Source organism: Ostrea edulis, chromosome 1 (assembly GCF_947568905.1).
Source record: "Ostrea edulis chromosome 1, xbOstEdul1.1, whole genome shotgun sequence".
Taxonomy (NCBI): domain Eukaryota; kingdom Metazoa; phylum Mollusca; class Bivalvia; order Ostreida; family Ostreidae; genus Ostrea; species Ostrea edulis.
Genome location: NC_079164.1, coordinates 15,223,918 through 15,240,660, shown reverse-complemented (window position 1 = coordinate 15,240,660; position 16,743 = coordinate 15,223,918). Strand labels below are relative to the sequence as shown.

The window sequence follows — 16,743 nt, the reverse complement described above, 5'->3', positions numbered from 1 at the left end:
GAAAACTTAACACTACTGATAAAACAGCCTTGAATAGAGGTACTCAAGTTTGTTCTCTGAATGACAATATCCTGTCCTCTGAAGAACCACTGAATCAGTAAAGCCAAAACTTGCATTAAATAAAGTGAAGATTCAAAAGGGTTTAAAGTTGTGTAGAAGAATATATCTTCTAATGACCCATAAAGGTACAAGTTGTTGATTTGTGTCGTGTCAATTTAAGTTTGTTCAACCATCAGTCTCTGGGCTAGGCAGTATAACCCCATGCTAGGGGTTCAAAGTTTGATATACAGTATTCTGTTTGATGTACAATATGCCGTTTTTAATTTTTGGCCCAAGGAACTATTAATTTTTTTCCGCCACAATGCATGACCCGAGGGTGTAGTCATAATGGGGGTTTAAAAGATTGACATAGAATAATACAAGATAATTCTTCAAAATTTCTTCTCAAGAAGCACATGAGTACAATATGTTATTCATGTATTAATAATATGTGAACTTCTTCATGCTTTGCTCAAGCTTAGCTACAATTCTCGGGGTATAGTAAGGCCACAATCGGGGTTAAAGTTTAATGTGTGGAAATGCAGCTGACTAATCTAGTCCATGTCTTGTTACAATACAGCAATGCCAGGGACAGTCACACAGGATCATGATATCTGTAAATCTGTACCTTATCCTTGGAAATCACATTATTTCTTTTATGTTGGGGTCTTGGAGAATGGATTCTATTTCATCATAACAGTGAATTTGCTATTTACCTTTATGAATGGTGCAGAATGAGAAACAAAAGCTTGTACCGTGTATTGTGATATTTTCAGTGTCATTCTGCATTCAGCACTGACTGACCACACAGACAATCAGGATTACATTACACATTGTTAATACGGACAAACACTGGCAGATTATCCACAGTGAACAATAAAATATCTAAAACCTGCATGGTGTCTCAAAACTATGAAACGGCTATTGACAAAACCAATGCTATAAATTTCACATCTTTATCCTTAAAAAAGACTACATATTATGATAAAGTGGAACATAAAATACATGAGTAAAAACTGAATAAATAACAAGCATGTGGACACAAAGCAGCAATGAACGAGCAGTATACACACAATCGCCTGGTAATGAATGTGGAATAAAACTATTTAGTCGGTATATCGGATGGTTGTAAATATCGATAGCAGTGTCAGTAATAATCACACTGAAGTCAGTATATTGAATGCATACTAAGTAGAATCTGTTTGACATAACACTGAACACAGGCTATCATATTAACAGAATTATCAGTATATTCAATACACGTAACTGGAGTCAGACTGCAACACAATATTGGACACCACAGAATATATTAACAGCATTGTCGGTATATCCAAGAAGTATTGCGCAACATTGGACAGCAAGACAATATTGAACATCACAGAATATCATATTAACAGGATCATCGGTATATCCAGTACGTATTACACAAAATCAGATAGTGACAACACTGAATGCCACCTACTAACATATTAACAGGAAGTATTAAATAAAGTCAGATAGTGACAACACTGAATGCCACATACTAACATATTAACAGGAAGTAATAAATAAAGTCAGATAGTGACAACACTGAATGCCACATAATAACATATTAACAGGAAGTATTAAATAAAGTCAGATAGTGACAACACTGAATGCCACATACTAACATATTAACAGGAAGTATTAAATAAAGTCAGATAGTGATACATGTAACACTGAATGCCACATACTATCATATTATCAAGATTACCAGTACACCCAGTATGAATTATGTAAAGTCAGACGGTGACACAACACTAAACGCCACACACTATCGAATACTGGAATGGTTTCTCTGGCTTGATTGGACTCGAAGCATAAAATAAAATCACATTGCACTGTTCCCTTGTTTGATAGCTCTCTGCTACTTTGTGCAGATCTTGATTGTGTCAACGGTTTGATTTCAGCATGTTATTTTCCTCTGTCAGGACCAGAAGTCGTTTTCCCAGCTGTGCATTGTGTTGTTTTAGGTAACGAATCATGTCTGCCTGTCTCTCAAGAACTTGATCAGAATAACTGTCATCTCTGTTGAGAGAGAAACGTACAAGATATTTAAAATAAATATTGGTTATCAATATTTTGTGAATGTATTGAGTTCAAGATTGTACCAAATACCATGATTCACGTTCTTACTTGAATCCTATTTCTGAGGAGATGCTGGTTTGCACAAAGCTGTTCATTTGGTACACCTAATTGAATATTATTTCTGAGGAGATGCTGGTTTGTATGACTTGTTTATTTGGTACACTTACTTGTATCCTATTTCTGAGGAGACGCTGGTTTGCATGAAGCTGTTCATGAGATCCTCTCTGACAACATCTGGTCCTGCTTGTCTGTTGTTAAAGGTTATGGACAGCACTGGAACAGAACGTGTAATCAGAACCCTAGAAACAGATCTGTGAAGTGATCTATCGAATCTAATACAATCCAGACACCAGTGAAGACTTCAGAAATGTGATATATACAATCCAGACACCAGTGAAGACTTCAGAAATGTGATATATACAATCCAGACACCAGTGAAGACTTCAGAAATGTGATATATACAATCCAGACACCAGTGAAGACTTCAGAAATGTGATATATACAATCCTGACACCAGTGAAGACTTCAGAAATGTGATATCTGGTTTGTTTCAAAAAAGATGTTTTTGGTTACAAATGGTATTTCAAATCTTCAAGGTAGCCAAATATAGTCATTTGTGGATATTATTACATTTTGAGGTTTAATCTTTGCTACTAAGGCTTAAACATAAATGATTCTTTTCTAAGACCTTAAAACCAGAGACATTTTAGCATTATTACTTCAAAAATCTGAGTCTCTTTGTATAAGACCAATTATCTGACAAAAGAAACAAAAGAGTTACTTACCTAAGTACCATATTAAGAAAACCAAGATGGCCACCATTTCTAATGAGATTCCGATCTGTAGAGCAAGTCTCTGGTCTGTGTTGCTGGTCACAGAATCAAGACGTAAACAGACAACAATCACCAACAAGGCATTAGCTGGAAAATGAAATATTGGTACTGATTTCACGAAGGACAGCTACTCTCTAGACACTATCACTCATCTAACTATATTCTGTACTTGTGAGTACAGATAGTGCTTATCATTATACACTGTAAGTCTAACTATAGTAAGTAAGACATTCATCATTATAAGCCTGCTACAATAATGAATGGACATACTCACCTCCAGAATTGATCAGTAACGGCATCCGTCTGATGTTGCGAGTTTTCCTGTAAAATTCCAGGTATCCCAGTTTCCTGTTCCTGCTGTGTTGAATTTGATAGATGAAATCAAACAGCAGCATGAGGAACCACAGGCCTCCATGTGTGTAGCAGACGAAGGAAAGGTTGGCACAGACGGACTTGTTACATATCCCTTGTAATGGAACCACAAACATACAAACTTCTGCCACAACCTGTCAAGATAATCACAAACATACAAACTTCTGCCACAACCTGTCAAGATAATCACAAACATACAAACTTCTGTCATAACCTGTCAAGATAATCACAAACATACAAACTTCTGCCACAACCTGTCAAGATAATCACAAACATACAAACTTCTGTCACAACCTGTCAAGATAATCACAAACATACAAACTTCTGCCACAACCTGTCAGATAACAAAACATTATACTTGTATCTTCTCTTCAAATGATCACAGTTAAAATACAAATGTACTAAGTATTTGGGAGTATTACCATAGCAACATGTAAATTGTCTGATGTTGCACAATATGCTTATAAAAGTGAAATATCAAAGCTCTAGCACTTACTGTTCAAAAGTTATTAGCAATGTTAATGTTTCTGACAGAATTACAGACATGACAAAAACAATATGCCCCCGATCTTTGATCTCGGGGGGAGGGGGGGGGCATATTCAAAGATTTAGGTCAATGGTGGCTAACAAATGCTTTTAAGAATTGTTTGAAATTTGACTATTTCATTTTCTGTGGAACTGCATAACCAAATGTTCAGAGGATTTAAAAAACTGATTACAGTATTTTTCAATTTTCAAAAGAAAAATAATGAATTGTAAAATATCTATATATTTCTCTTGCCTAAAATGTGTAGACATTGATATGATGAACATTTTACTGGACTCAAAAATGTTTATGAACAATCATTAGCATATTACTTTGGGTCCACAATTCACAGGACTTAAATTGTAACTTGTTTTAGTCATTGAATTTCCAAGCCTTTGTTGTGATGCTGTGTAGAATCAGTTTGAAAGTATGTTGTAGTGATGATATGAAGAAGATGATGATGGTCTTGAGCATTTTGTCTAAAGAGGTATAAAAAAAAACCCAAGGTTGCACAATCCAAGTGCTCGACAAACAAGCTATTTATAGAAATAGGATTTAATCATCCTTTGAGTGTGTGCTGATGATGGTCTTACAATGACTACAATCTCCAGCCCAGCAGTCCATGTTGTGTGAATTTTTCTGTAAGGTGGGTCAATAGTGTCAGAAAGGGAGGGAGCTTCAGAAAGTAATTCATCACGGTCACTGTCCTGGACACTGCCGTGGTCATGGAAAAAATAGCCCTGAAATCAAACAAATACACTTAGAAGGTGGAACTTCATTAATTAGTCCATTCAAAGTATTATTTTAAATCGATTTGGCATAGAAAAAAAATTAAAAACAAAAAGCAATTTCCTTTGTCAACATGAAGTTGCTGAGTGTGTAGATTCATCTGTAGAATTTTAAAGATTTAAAATCTCTACACTTGTTCTGTAGGAAACACCATTTAATTACTTTTATACCGAGCAAAGCTCTGACGGGCCAAAGGCCTGTTCGCAAAGCAAGGTTCTAAAGGTAACGCGTACGTAAAAGAAAAAATGAGAAAAATTAGCAAAGGAATAGAGATGATCTCTACATACATTCACCAAAAATTTTGTGATCCATATGGGCGCCATCATTTCGTTTTGTTCATTAGTTGCTTCTACAGTTATTCGTGTTTTAATTTTGAATGCCAAAATGCAAGACTGGCATGTAATTTGTAATTCAAACACTTAGTTTGTTAAAAATGAATGGGATTTAATTATTATTGTTATAAAGTTTCTAGCCACTCATCAAATAGAAAAACAGTAATATGACAAAATAGATGAACAAGTTCACGAGTTTCTTTATATGAAAATATACAATATATTTACGCTTACGTTTTTACCACTTTGAATTTGTTGGTTAGTTTTGTTTAGTTTTAACTGTCTTTTAAATTGCAAATGGGATGTATTGTTGTTTATAAAGAGAGAAAATAAAGTTGAGGCTAAATATGACGTCAAAATGCACGCTTACGTCGCCTGGCAGTATATTCCCCGTGTTAAATGAATAGGCAGATCCTGCAACTATCCTCATATGTCCCCCTTTCATATTTAGATGTTACTGGGCGTTTAGCGCAAGGGGAATATCATACATAAAAATATTTGAAATGAATTATGATTGATTGTACTTAATGAAATTATGATTATCACTTGGGACACACCAATGACCATTTCATGCTTCGCTTGGTCCAATGGTCACACCGATATATATTGATCATGACACTTTATGTAATAGAGGGCGAAGCCCTCTCATGGCCCAAAGGGCCGTGAGAGCGGAGCTCTCCCTATAGGTAACACGTATATACATGTTTAAAAAGAAAATATAGAAAACTAATGAAAAATTAAACCATACCTATGGAACTTGAAAATTTTGGTCCCGATGGCGTCGATTCAAATAATAGCGCGTGGACATGTATTTCTCCATTTTGAATCTCGTGTACCCAAGTTCACGTCATTCTGAGATGTTACATAAAATCCGTAAAAGAATGTAAATCTTATTTTATTAATCATATATAATCACCCCTCCATTAATTGTACCATGTCTCTTATTTTTGTGAATTTGCTACACAGCGACGCTGAATACGACGTCACAATGCACTGTTTACGTCAGTTAAATAGAGTTTCCCGCGTTCACTGAATAGGCAGATCAAAAATGTCTAAAGTTAGGATACTTTGATTGAGCTCTGTCCTCACACATTAGGTGCCAACTTCGGGACATTTTTTTGCCCTGTTATCGATCTAGATACTAATGCCAATACTTTTATTTTGCCCTCATCAAACACGGTCACGCCGTAAGACATATTAATGACTAATGTGAACCATTGTAACATTGGTTACAGGTTGGGCTTTGTTATGTTACCCGGATCACAGGAGTCGACTGCTGTGCCCGGATACCCGACGCGTGCAACGATCAACTCTGATTTCTGTGTTTAAATGCTGTTTTGAGTAAAATTAGCAAAGTTACATCAAAAACGTTTCTTTTGGGTGTTTAAATGCTGCTAAACAAAAAATATTTGATTAAACAATAGTTTAAAAGCACAATATTTACCCCTGTCTGTCGCGAATCTGACCCCAAGCTAACCATGGCTCAAATCGGAAATGACTTCAGGTAAAAATAAAAAGAAATCCCCAACTTGTTTCAATTCCGGAATTTGAATTGGAGCTATTACAAAGGTGAATTACATAACAAGACTCATTCTAATTACTACGTAGTTATTGTTTCTTAATTTAAACATGCATATATAAAGAATTATGATTAGAAAACATTAACTTATTGGTGATCGGGTTCGTAATCCTACTTTCACTTTTAAACTGCATGGCAGGCAGGTTTTGACCGTTTTCTGTGATTCTAATCATTCTTCTTTGAAAATCTGACGGTAATTCCTACCACAGTAGGCTAGTGGAGGTTGTAAATGAGTTATAGCTTTGATTATAAGGTTATTCTGAGTCATTTTAATAGCCAAAGGCGCTGTTATGTTTCTTAAATTCAATGAATTTGACAATTTTTATGAAAGTTGAAACACCGTTAACACGCTTGTTGATATAATCAGAAAATAGTTTAACCGTCATATCACCATAAAATATGTTAATACGTTGATTAAATCTGGTTCAAGTGTGCATCTTGTTTTCGAAATCGATATTTTTTGCAGAAAATCTGAAACACGGGATTTTAAGTATAACACATCTGATCAGACTTTTGTGTGTGTATATATATATAGTACAATTTAATATTAAATATTTATGTTATAATGTAATATTATACTATATACACAAGTTTGCTCAGATTGTGTCAAAACCCTGTGATCTGTAAGATTTAAGCACTGCAATATAATCTACCATCCAGGATCACAACTACTTCTTTAATCTTCCAGGCAACACTTGGTTTGGCTGTGCTATTTTGAATTGTGGGATGTAATTCAATCCTGGAAATTCTCTCAAAACTTTGTCTGGGCATATTAGTGCCGTACCCACCTTGACTTTAAAACTTGGATATCCTTTTAATTCTTACATGTTAACAGCATACTAACAACTCAACTTAATAATAAACGGGATGATGTCAGCTTTTCCATCATAAACTTCCCATATTGATGTAGTAATATTCCATTATCACCTGCATATGGTTTCTATATTTCTCAACTGATTCGACATGCAAAAGCTTGTTCTGTGTATGATCAGTTTTTAAATCGAAGCAGGCTACTGACAAACAACTTGGTGTTACAGGGGTTTCAAAAGTCTTGTTTAAAGTCAGCATTTCACAAATTCTATGGTCATTGTAATGAGACTAGTTTGCCAATACAACCTGCCATTGGGTCAAATGCTGTCTGATGTGTTTCATACCAATATGTTAGACCATTCTGTACACACTGATACTGACTACGGATTACTCCGTTTACCTGAGCAAGATACATGTATATGGCTCACGGCAGGTGTGACCAGTCGACAGGGGATGCTAATCCTCCTAGGCACCTGATCCCACCTTTGGTGTGTCCAAGGGTTCGTGTTTGCCAAACTCTTTAATTTTGTATTCCTAATAGGAGTATTGAGATTGATCACTGTTTGTCATTTAAATCAGTGCTCCAAGTTGCAAGTAAAACAGTAGGATTTGTGATTGGAACATTTGTTTTATTACCAGAGAGTAAATTTAAAGTTACTCATATTTTTGCAACTGAGAAAATTGATCTGAAGATCCTCTAATTTGCAACATTGAGATCCATTGTTGAATTACATATTTAATCATTTTAACATTGCAGAGTATTGAGGGCTAGGAAATTTTGCTTTTAAATTTTCATCTAAAATGTCAAAAATACTGAAAGAATCAAAAGATAGTACTTTTAAAACAACAAAGACAATGAATCGAATATGCATGCAGTTCATGTTTGTCTATTGAAAAGCTGGTATGGGATTGCCTCTGGGATCATGTGATAAGGGTGTGACCTCTGTTACCGAGAATAGATATTTTGTTTGAACGTTTCTCAACAATAGTTTTAACCGAAGACGGAACGTATTATGGTATGGCGTCATCTGTCTGTCCGGACCTTGCGGGCAGGATAGAGACTGAACTGTAAGCGCCAGGATTTTACAACTTGGTACATTTGATTACCATGTTGAGAAAAAGATGTCTTTTGTTTTTCAAAGATCAAAGGTCAAAGTCATAGTATCACTTAGTAGGAAAACCTTGTAGGCAGGATACAGACTGAACCGTAAGCTCCATGATAACAACTTGGTGTATTTGATCACCATGATGAGAGGAAGATGCTTATTGTTTTTCAAGGTCAGAAGTTAAAGGTCATGGTATTACTTAGTAGGAAAACCTTGTAGGCAGGATACAGACAAAACCATATGTTCAAGAATATTGCAACTTGGTACATTTGATCACCTATTGTTTTTCAAGATGAAATGTCAAGGCTGCAGTATCACTTAGTAGGAAAATCTTGGTGGCAGTGTACTAACCGTAATCTTGGGGCTAGAATTGTCAAACTTGGTACACATACACCTTATGCCAAATGGAGGATGCCTATTGTTTCTCAAGATCAAAGATCAATGTTGAAGTACCAAGATACAGACAGAACCGTTGGGGCTAGGACTATCAAACTTGGTACACATACACCTAATGCCAAGTGAAAATATTGCATAGAGACTACTTGATTTGTCTGTTTTTACAATGCAAAGAAAGTATGTCAAATCTGATATTACTTGAAGCCAAGTTCAACAATTCATGGTGTAAGAAAAACACATTATATTAGATGTTCATGGGCATATTATGTACCGTTGGCTTGTTAAATTAGATCAGAATTAGGTTTTGCTGTTCTGATCAGTCAAAGGAAGTCACCAGTCCATAAAGAAATATGTTCACTTACAATCTAATCTAACTTAATTCTGACTGTAATTTTGAACTACATGCTTAATGGAAATGTTTGTATATGTGATAATTTTTTGTGAAGCAGGTGAGCTATACAATACAAATTTTGATATGAACAACTTCACATATATGTATATTTTCTTCCTAATGGCCAAAATTCATTGTTGTTCCCAGCTGTCTTGAATCAAAAAGTATGGCCTACATTTCTCAGTCACAAGTGAGTAGAAATAATTTACATATTCATTATCATATCTCAGTGTTGCATTACATATAAATGAAAATTTATTTAATTGACGGATGTGATTCATGATTTCTGATAAGAACACTAAAGTCTTGTCTGAATATATTGACAATTTTTACTCAATAATAGGACTCGGCTTGCAGAATTAATTTTCCTTTTTGCTTCACAGTATTTCAGCATAGAAATCACTGAATTTCAGAGAAATCTGTTTGAAATTCAGGGTGAGAAATGACACACTATATTATGTTAAATGTACTAGAGAACATTTAGCAGTTCATTTATCTAAAAACAATTAAGGAAGAATAACACACCAGAGAAATCCGATGTGGAAAATGGAGGATATATACAATAATATTTGGAACTTGAAAACTTTCAGATTTACCTTATTAATAAAAGTTTATATAAAAAAAAAACCCACTGCGCTACCCAGCTAGGCAGTCACATTTAAAAGTAATACAAAAGTATTGCTGATATTTATATCTTCATTCATGTTTCAAAAGGAAGTCAGACATTTTGACAATGTGTTATACCTCCTTAACTTTCAAGAACTTTCTGGTTTCTGATAAAGGTATCTCAGGATAGACATTAACTTTTCGTCTCGCTTACCCTTCGGGCAAGTAAACTCGTAAGTTATCTGAATGAAAAAATTAGTTGTCCGAAATATTTTTGACTCTAAGTAGCCTATCAACCAGTAATTTTGATTATCTTGATTATTAGTCCCCAACCGACGAAGTCGAGGGACTTTAGATTTGCCGTCCATCCGTCTGTCCAGTTTTCCGCACTTTTTTCTCTGTTCTTGCAGATATTTATTTCATATTTGGTATGTCGCTTTGCCATAACAAGTTACAGATCAAGTTCGAATTTCATCTTGGTCTGTTGATTTTTCACTTGAATAGTTATGGCCTTTGGACTTAGTAAAATAGCATGAATAATCATTTTTTTTAGACTTTTTTGGTTGCAGATATTCATTTGATATTTAATACATTGCTTTGTCATAACAAGTTGCAGATTAATTTCGAATTTCATCTTGGTCCCTTGATTTTCCATTAAGTTATGGCCCTTGGACGTAGAAAAATACATGTAGCATGAATTGTTAGTTTACATCCAAGTTTCTTTTCTCTGTAGATAAGAACTAAGAATACTATACTCATTAAAATTTCTAGCATAGTAATACAACAATATAGCTAAATTATTGAATAATCATCTACATGTCACAGTTTATTGACTGGGTTAAAGACCTAAACCTAATTATAAATTTGTCTTTTTTCTTGGTCTAATCTCTACTCGAATAGTAGTTGATTTCCAACCATTCCTATCCTGGTTCCCCAATTTTCCCTTTTACCATGATCTACATAATGAACTTTGAATAATGTTGTGGTACAGTAATTTTTGCAACCGGTAGGGGACTTATATGTATTGCCATGCAATCCTCTCAGAATGCTTGTCTCTCTAAATGGCAATACAGTACGATCTACGAGAAAGCTTTTGCTATAATCTGACGATTCGGTAAAGAAAACAGTTGGACTTAACTTTCTAATATTTGATATTCATCAAGCTTAACACAATTATTATAATAATCACATTTCCTACAGAAAAAATCACTTGCCCCATTGGGCAAGTGTGTATTGAGTTTCATTTGTCTGAACTGGGTTTTCACTTGCCTTTGACAATCGGAAAACCGTTAATGTTGATCCCTGCATCTCCAGACGAGAGAGGTTGTCATTAATCTAAATGACAATTTTCAAACGTGAAATTAGAATGAAGTTGAATTTACATAAATTGATATGCATGTTATTTCTTTTTATTTTCACAGCATAAAATTTACATGTTTATTCAATTCATAGCACCCACCTCTTCACCATATGAAATTGTTACATTCAACACGGGAACATGGATATCACTGACACCCAAGAAGACCTTCTTCAACGTCATAAGCAAGAGAAGAAAGAACTACTAAGCCAGATCACAAAACTCAAACACAGCATTTCCAAGGGGGACAAGAAAGGGAAGAAAGCTGTCCAGGAGCAGATTAGTCAGCTGGAGAAAGATCTACAGGAAAGACATGACAGAGAGGTTAGGGAGGCCGAGGAACAGCAGGCCTCACTAAAAATAGAATCAGACAACAAGGAACAGACAACAGGGTTAGACAACAAGGTATGGACAACAGAGTCCGACAATAAGAAACAGACTACTACACTGTCTGAATTCTTTATCAGTGCCTTGTATGATAACGTTATTATGTCTCCCCTTCCCAGAAATGGGACATTGTTTAAGTGTGAATTCGGCTTCTTCTACTTCTCATATAAAGTTTGTCTAGGCCATAACTTTTTTGTCTTTTGACATAAACCTTTGATATTTGGTGTGTGGGTATACCAAGATAAGACAAAGTGTCATGTACCATTTTTAATTACCTTTGATCTTGACCTTTATGTATTGGTCAATTAATAATTTTTTTTTGGCATTTTGTCCAGACCATAACTTTTTTGTCTTTTGACTTAGGCCTTTAACATTTGATATGTGGGTATACCTGATAAGACAGTGTGTTGTGTGCCATTTTCGATTACCTTTGGCCTTGACTTTTCATGTAGAGGTAAAAAATAGATTTTTTGGGCTAGACCTTTGATATTTAGTATACCAGAAGACAGAGTGTTGCATGCCATTTTTTTATGATCTTTGACCTTGACCTTTTATGTAAAGGTCAAATAATAGAATTTTATTTGGACATATTTGTTGTCCAGGCCATACCTTTTTTGTCTTTTGATATAGACCTCTGATATTTGGTATGTTGGTATACCGTAAAACAGTGTACCCTGTGCCTTTTTTTGCTGACCTTTGACCTTTTATGTAAAGGTAAAAAAAATTGAATTCTTGGAGCATTTTTTTGTGTGCAGACAAAATTTTTTTTGTCTTTTGACTTAGGCCTTTGATATTTGGTATCCTGATAAGTTTGATTTATTATCATATGTTCACAACACTGCTCCTTGTTTGAGATACATATACATATAGGCAAATGTTATGTACTGTAAGTCTTAATTTTCCACTTTAAAGATGATCCATTAAAATGTTTTTTAAAAACTATGGAAAGTGGAAGGGGAGACATCAGCTTTAGTGTGATAAAACAATTCCTCCTAGTTACTAAAGGTTTCTTACTTTGAATTGAATTGATATCCTATATATGCTTGTAGTAATGTAAATAATTCACTGTAATACAAGTATTTACTGACACTGATAGATCTCTGGAATGGTGGAGGACTTAAACCTCGAAAATTCAGACCAAGAGACATCTCACCAAGAGTCTAAGAAAATCTCCAAGGCCCAGAAGCGACGGAACAAAAAGGCTGAAGCTGACAAGAAGAGACAGGAAGAAATCGCACAGCAGGAAATAGAAAATGAAACTGGTGCCAGAAACATGGAGTTTCAAAAGCTGCGAGACTTGCTAAAAGAGCAGGAGTTACAGATCTTTGAAATCACATCTGATGGGAACTGCATGTACAATGCGATTGCACACCAGGTCAACAAAGTCGGACGACAGACAGACTGTAAACAACTCAGACAACAGGCCGCCAACTACATGAGGGGTAAGTAGTCAGTCTCCTATCTATAAAGCACTGTCAGCTGTAAACATGAACAATGAATAGTCAGTCTCCTATCTAAAGTACTGTCAGCTGTAAACATGAAGGATGAATAGTCAGTCTCCTATCTATAAAGCACTCTCAACTGTAAACATGAACAATGAATAGTCAGTCTCCTATCTATAAAGCACTTTCAGCTGTAAACATGAAGAATGAATAGTCAGTCTCCTATCTATAAAGCACTGTCAGCTGTAAACATGAAGGATGAGTAGTCAGTCTCCTATCTATAAAGCACTCTCAACTGTAAACATGAACAATGAATAGTCAGTCTCCTATCTATAAAGCACTTTCAGCTGTAAACATGAAGAATGAATAGTCAGTCTCCTATCTATAAAGCACTGTCAGCTGTAAACATGAAGAATGAATAGTCAGTCTCCTATCTATAAAGCGCTGTCAGCTGTAAACATGAAGGATGAGTAGTCAGTCTCCTATCTAAAGTACTGTCAGCTGTAAACATGAAGGATGAGTAGTCAGTCTCCTATCTATAAAGCGCTGTCAGCTGTAAACATGAAGGATGAGTAGTCAGTCTCCTATCTAAAGTACTGTCAGCTGTAAACATGAAGGATGAGTAGTCAGTCTCCTATCTAAAGCACTGTCAGCTGTAAACATGAAGGATGAGTAGTCAGTCTCCTATCTATAAAGCACTCTCAGCTGTAAACACAAAGGATGAGTAGTCAGTCTCCTATCTATAAAACACTGTCAGCTGTAAACATGAAGAATGAATAGTCAGTCTCCTATCTAAAGTACTGTCAGCTGTAAACATGAAGGATGAGTAGTCAGTCTCATATCTATAAAATACTGTCAGCTGTAAACACAAAGAATGAATGGTCAGTCTCTATACCTAATGAATATGGTCTACTGTAAACATGAGAAGTGAGTTGTCTGTCTCCATATCTACTGAATGAGGTCTATGATATAAAACACTTAAGTTATGGATTACAAGAATTGCTAGATAATGTTAACATTGGTGATTAGTCAGTATGGTCTCTCAAGACCTGCAAAATGTTGTCTACTGTAAACATTGGTGCAGGAAGTCATGATCACCAAGACTGAATACTGTAAACATTGGTGTAGGAAGTCATGATTACCAAGACTTCCTGAATACTGTAAACATTAGGAGGGAGTGATCATGGTCTCCAAGACCTTCTGATACATTTGAACTTTATCTGTAACTTATGGCAAAGCAATGTACCAAATATCAAATAAATATCTGTAAGAACAGAAGAAAAAAGTGCGGAAACTCATCTGACGGACAGACAGACGAACGGAGCACAAACCTAGCGTTCCCTCCGACTTCATCGGTAGGGGACTACTAACTATAAATAACTGCATAGTAAAACTTTTTAATATCATTTTAAATGACAGGCTTGATACATTGTTAACTCATTACTGAAAACAAAATTATACATGATAGTCAAATAAGATTTTCAAAAAAATCCAGAACATCAGACCATCTACATGTATTTATAGTGAAATGTTTAATTGACAAATACATTAACACTGGCAATTAATGACTATGCATGTTTTATAAATTTTCACAAGGCATTTGATACTGATATTCATGAAGGCATTAAACTAAAACTCCTACAATTAAATATCAATGGTTTATTCTACATATTCTGTAGTATGTATAGGCACAACAATATTTTCATAAAGGTAAGGAATAAGGTAACCCATCCATATACACCAGAGATAGGAGTCCAACAAGGTGATGTCTTAAGCCCAAAAAATATTTGTTAAATATTTTGAAATGATTTTTTCTTAATTATGGGCAAAAAAACCCTCATAAGCTCGTCAATATTTCTGGAAAGAAAATCACCTCACTTCTATATGTGGCTGATCTTGTACTGTCATCAGAAAACCAGAATGGACTACAAAACAAACTAAACTTTAATACTTGAAAAAATATTGCAACAATTGGTGCTTAGAAATTAATACCAATAAGACAAAAGTAGTAATTTTTTATAAAAGTGGGTACCTAATTAAAGAAAACTTCAAGTTTGGTAATACATATTTTGTCCTACATGCAGTTCGTAAATAGAGTTTTAATATCGAAAGCTAAAAGAGCAATCACACGATGCTAAACACGCACATGGTTGAGAAATTATTATTTCTTTGATCATCAAAATATGAAAAATGAAGAAAATTTTATTGAGTACAATTTCTAAATAAACATCATTTAATTGCTTATCACTGGCTTGGATACCAGGTATTCACCTGTATTGATGTTGCTAGATCTATCAAAGCGTGACCAGTCAAGTGTCTCTAATCCCCTAACAGACCAGGAAATTTACATGGTGACTGCCTGGGACAGTCAAGGTGTGAATGGTTGATTATCTTGAGAATCACTATTGAATAATTAGAGGTTTAATATGTTTTTGTCACAATTTTTACAAAGTAATATACTGAGTCCCGGCATGTTGGGACAACGTAATAACGAGGTCTATTTTATATAGGTTTGTTAAGAAATGGTTTTGTGCTTTGAAATTCCAACGTAATATGCAGACTAACGTAATAAAGGGAACGTAATAACGGGGTTCCACTGTACATGCATTGAATGTGCTAACAAATATAAATATCTCTAGATGTAATATTATCTTCCTGTGGTTCATTCAAGGAAGCAACCAAAAAAAAAAAAAAAAAAAAAAAATTATTTATACAATAAAGCTCTTGAAGCCTCATTCAAACTTTTTAAAGACATCAGTCTATTGATCCACCAATTTAAAACATTTTTACATCTTTTTGACCATTTGGTAAAACCTATTGTCTTGTATGGCTGTGAGATATGGGGAGGAAATACTTTCAGCACACATGCTGGAAAAAGACAAGAGATTTATATGAGATCTTTAAAGATTGTGAGGTAGAAAACCTGTCAGACATTGAACTTTTGATCTCGCCCCTAAGCTGTGTTTGCTGTTATACTCATTAAAATTGAGATCAATTTTAAATTTTTTACCCCAATTGAGCTGAAATTGTGGCCAATATGTTCTAGTATTATATTTTTACTTTTTCAGAAAATGCTGAAGACTTCCTGCCATTTTTAACAACAGAGAGTGGGGACATTTTCACTGACTCTGATTTTGATAAATATTGTTGTGATTTAGAAACTACTACAGTGTGGGGAGGCCATCTAGAAATCAAAGCCCTGTCACATGTTCTCAATCAACCAATCAGAGTGCTGCAGAGTGATGGTCCAATGGTAACTCAAGGGGAAGATTGCCATGGTGATCCTGTGACACTTGTATATCACAGACATGCTTTTGGTCTTGGAGAGCATTATAATTCTGTTGAAGCCTTACAAGAGTCGGTGGATACCTAGTCTCATTACAGTACCTCAAACATACTTCTCCATAGCAACACATAAAATGGTGAGCAACACAAGATCCAGGTGGATATCATTCAAATATATGTGACCCACAGAATGCATAGCCTCACTGCAAGACAATGATGCACAATCATTAACTATTATACATGTATTTATAAAATCATTTGATGTGACATTAAACCAGTAATTTGTCTTCATATTCTATTTATTGAGAAAAAAAACCATAAATTGAAAATTTGATAAACTGCTCTGTATCAACAATGCTCATCAATCACAGTGTGCATTGGACAATA

General features: G+C 34.9%; 2 protein-coding genes across 7 annotated transcripts; one reads left to right on the top strand and one right to left on the bottom strand.

Annotated features, from left to right (window-relative positions):
* Positions 1-981: 981 nt before the first annotated feature.
* Positions 982-6,690, bottom strand: LOC125660451 (transmembrane protein 192-like). 2 transcript variants are annotated; one of them, XR_008799648.1, is made up of 7 exons: positions 6,442-6,590; positions 4,470-4,616; positions 3,253-3,484; positions 2,931-3,065; positions 2,313-2,418; positions 1,681-2,085; positions 982-1,497 (listed from the first exon to the last, which is right to left on the bottom strand). XR_008799648.1 is itself a non-coding variant. In XM_048892293.2 (6 exons), exons 1-6 carry the CDS (start codon positions 6,475-6,477, stop codon positions 1,950-1,952), a joined length of 792 nt encoding a protein of 263 aa, XP_048748250.1. In that variant the 5' UTR covers positions 6,478-6,690; the 3' UTR covers positions 982-1,949. The 2 variants fall into 2 exon arrangements, 1 of the variants encoding a protein (XP_048748250.1); XM_048892293.2 differs by having other exon boundaries at positions 982-2,085; positions 6,442-6,690.
* Positions 6,499-16,643, top strand: LOC125660429 (deubiquitinase OTUD6B-like). Of its 5 annotated transcripts, none has more exons than XM_048892284.2 (4): positions 6,499-6,566; positions 11,338-11,647; positions 12,726-13,071; positions 16,140-16,643. In XM_048892284.2, the coding sequence occupies exons 2-4, from the start codon at positions 11,384-11,386 to the stop codon at positions 16,442-16,444; spliced, it is 915 nt and encodes a 304-aa protein (XP_048748241.1). In that variant the 5' UTR covers positions 6,499-6,566; positions 11,338-11,383; the 3' UTR covers positions 16,445-16,643. The 5 variants fall into 5 exon arrangements, with proteins under 5 accessions (XP_048748241.1, XP_048748218.1, XP_048748226.1 ...); XM_048892261.2 differs by lacking the exon at positions 6,499-6,566 and adding an exon at positions 6,689-6,769; XM_048892269.2 differs by lacking the exon at positions 6,499-6,566 and adding an exon at positions 6,695-6,798.
* The last annotated feature ends 100 nt before the right edge of the window (positions 16,644-16,743 follow it).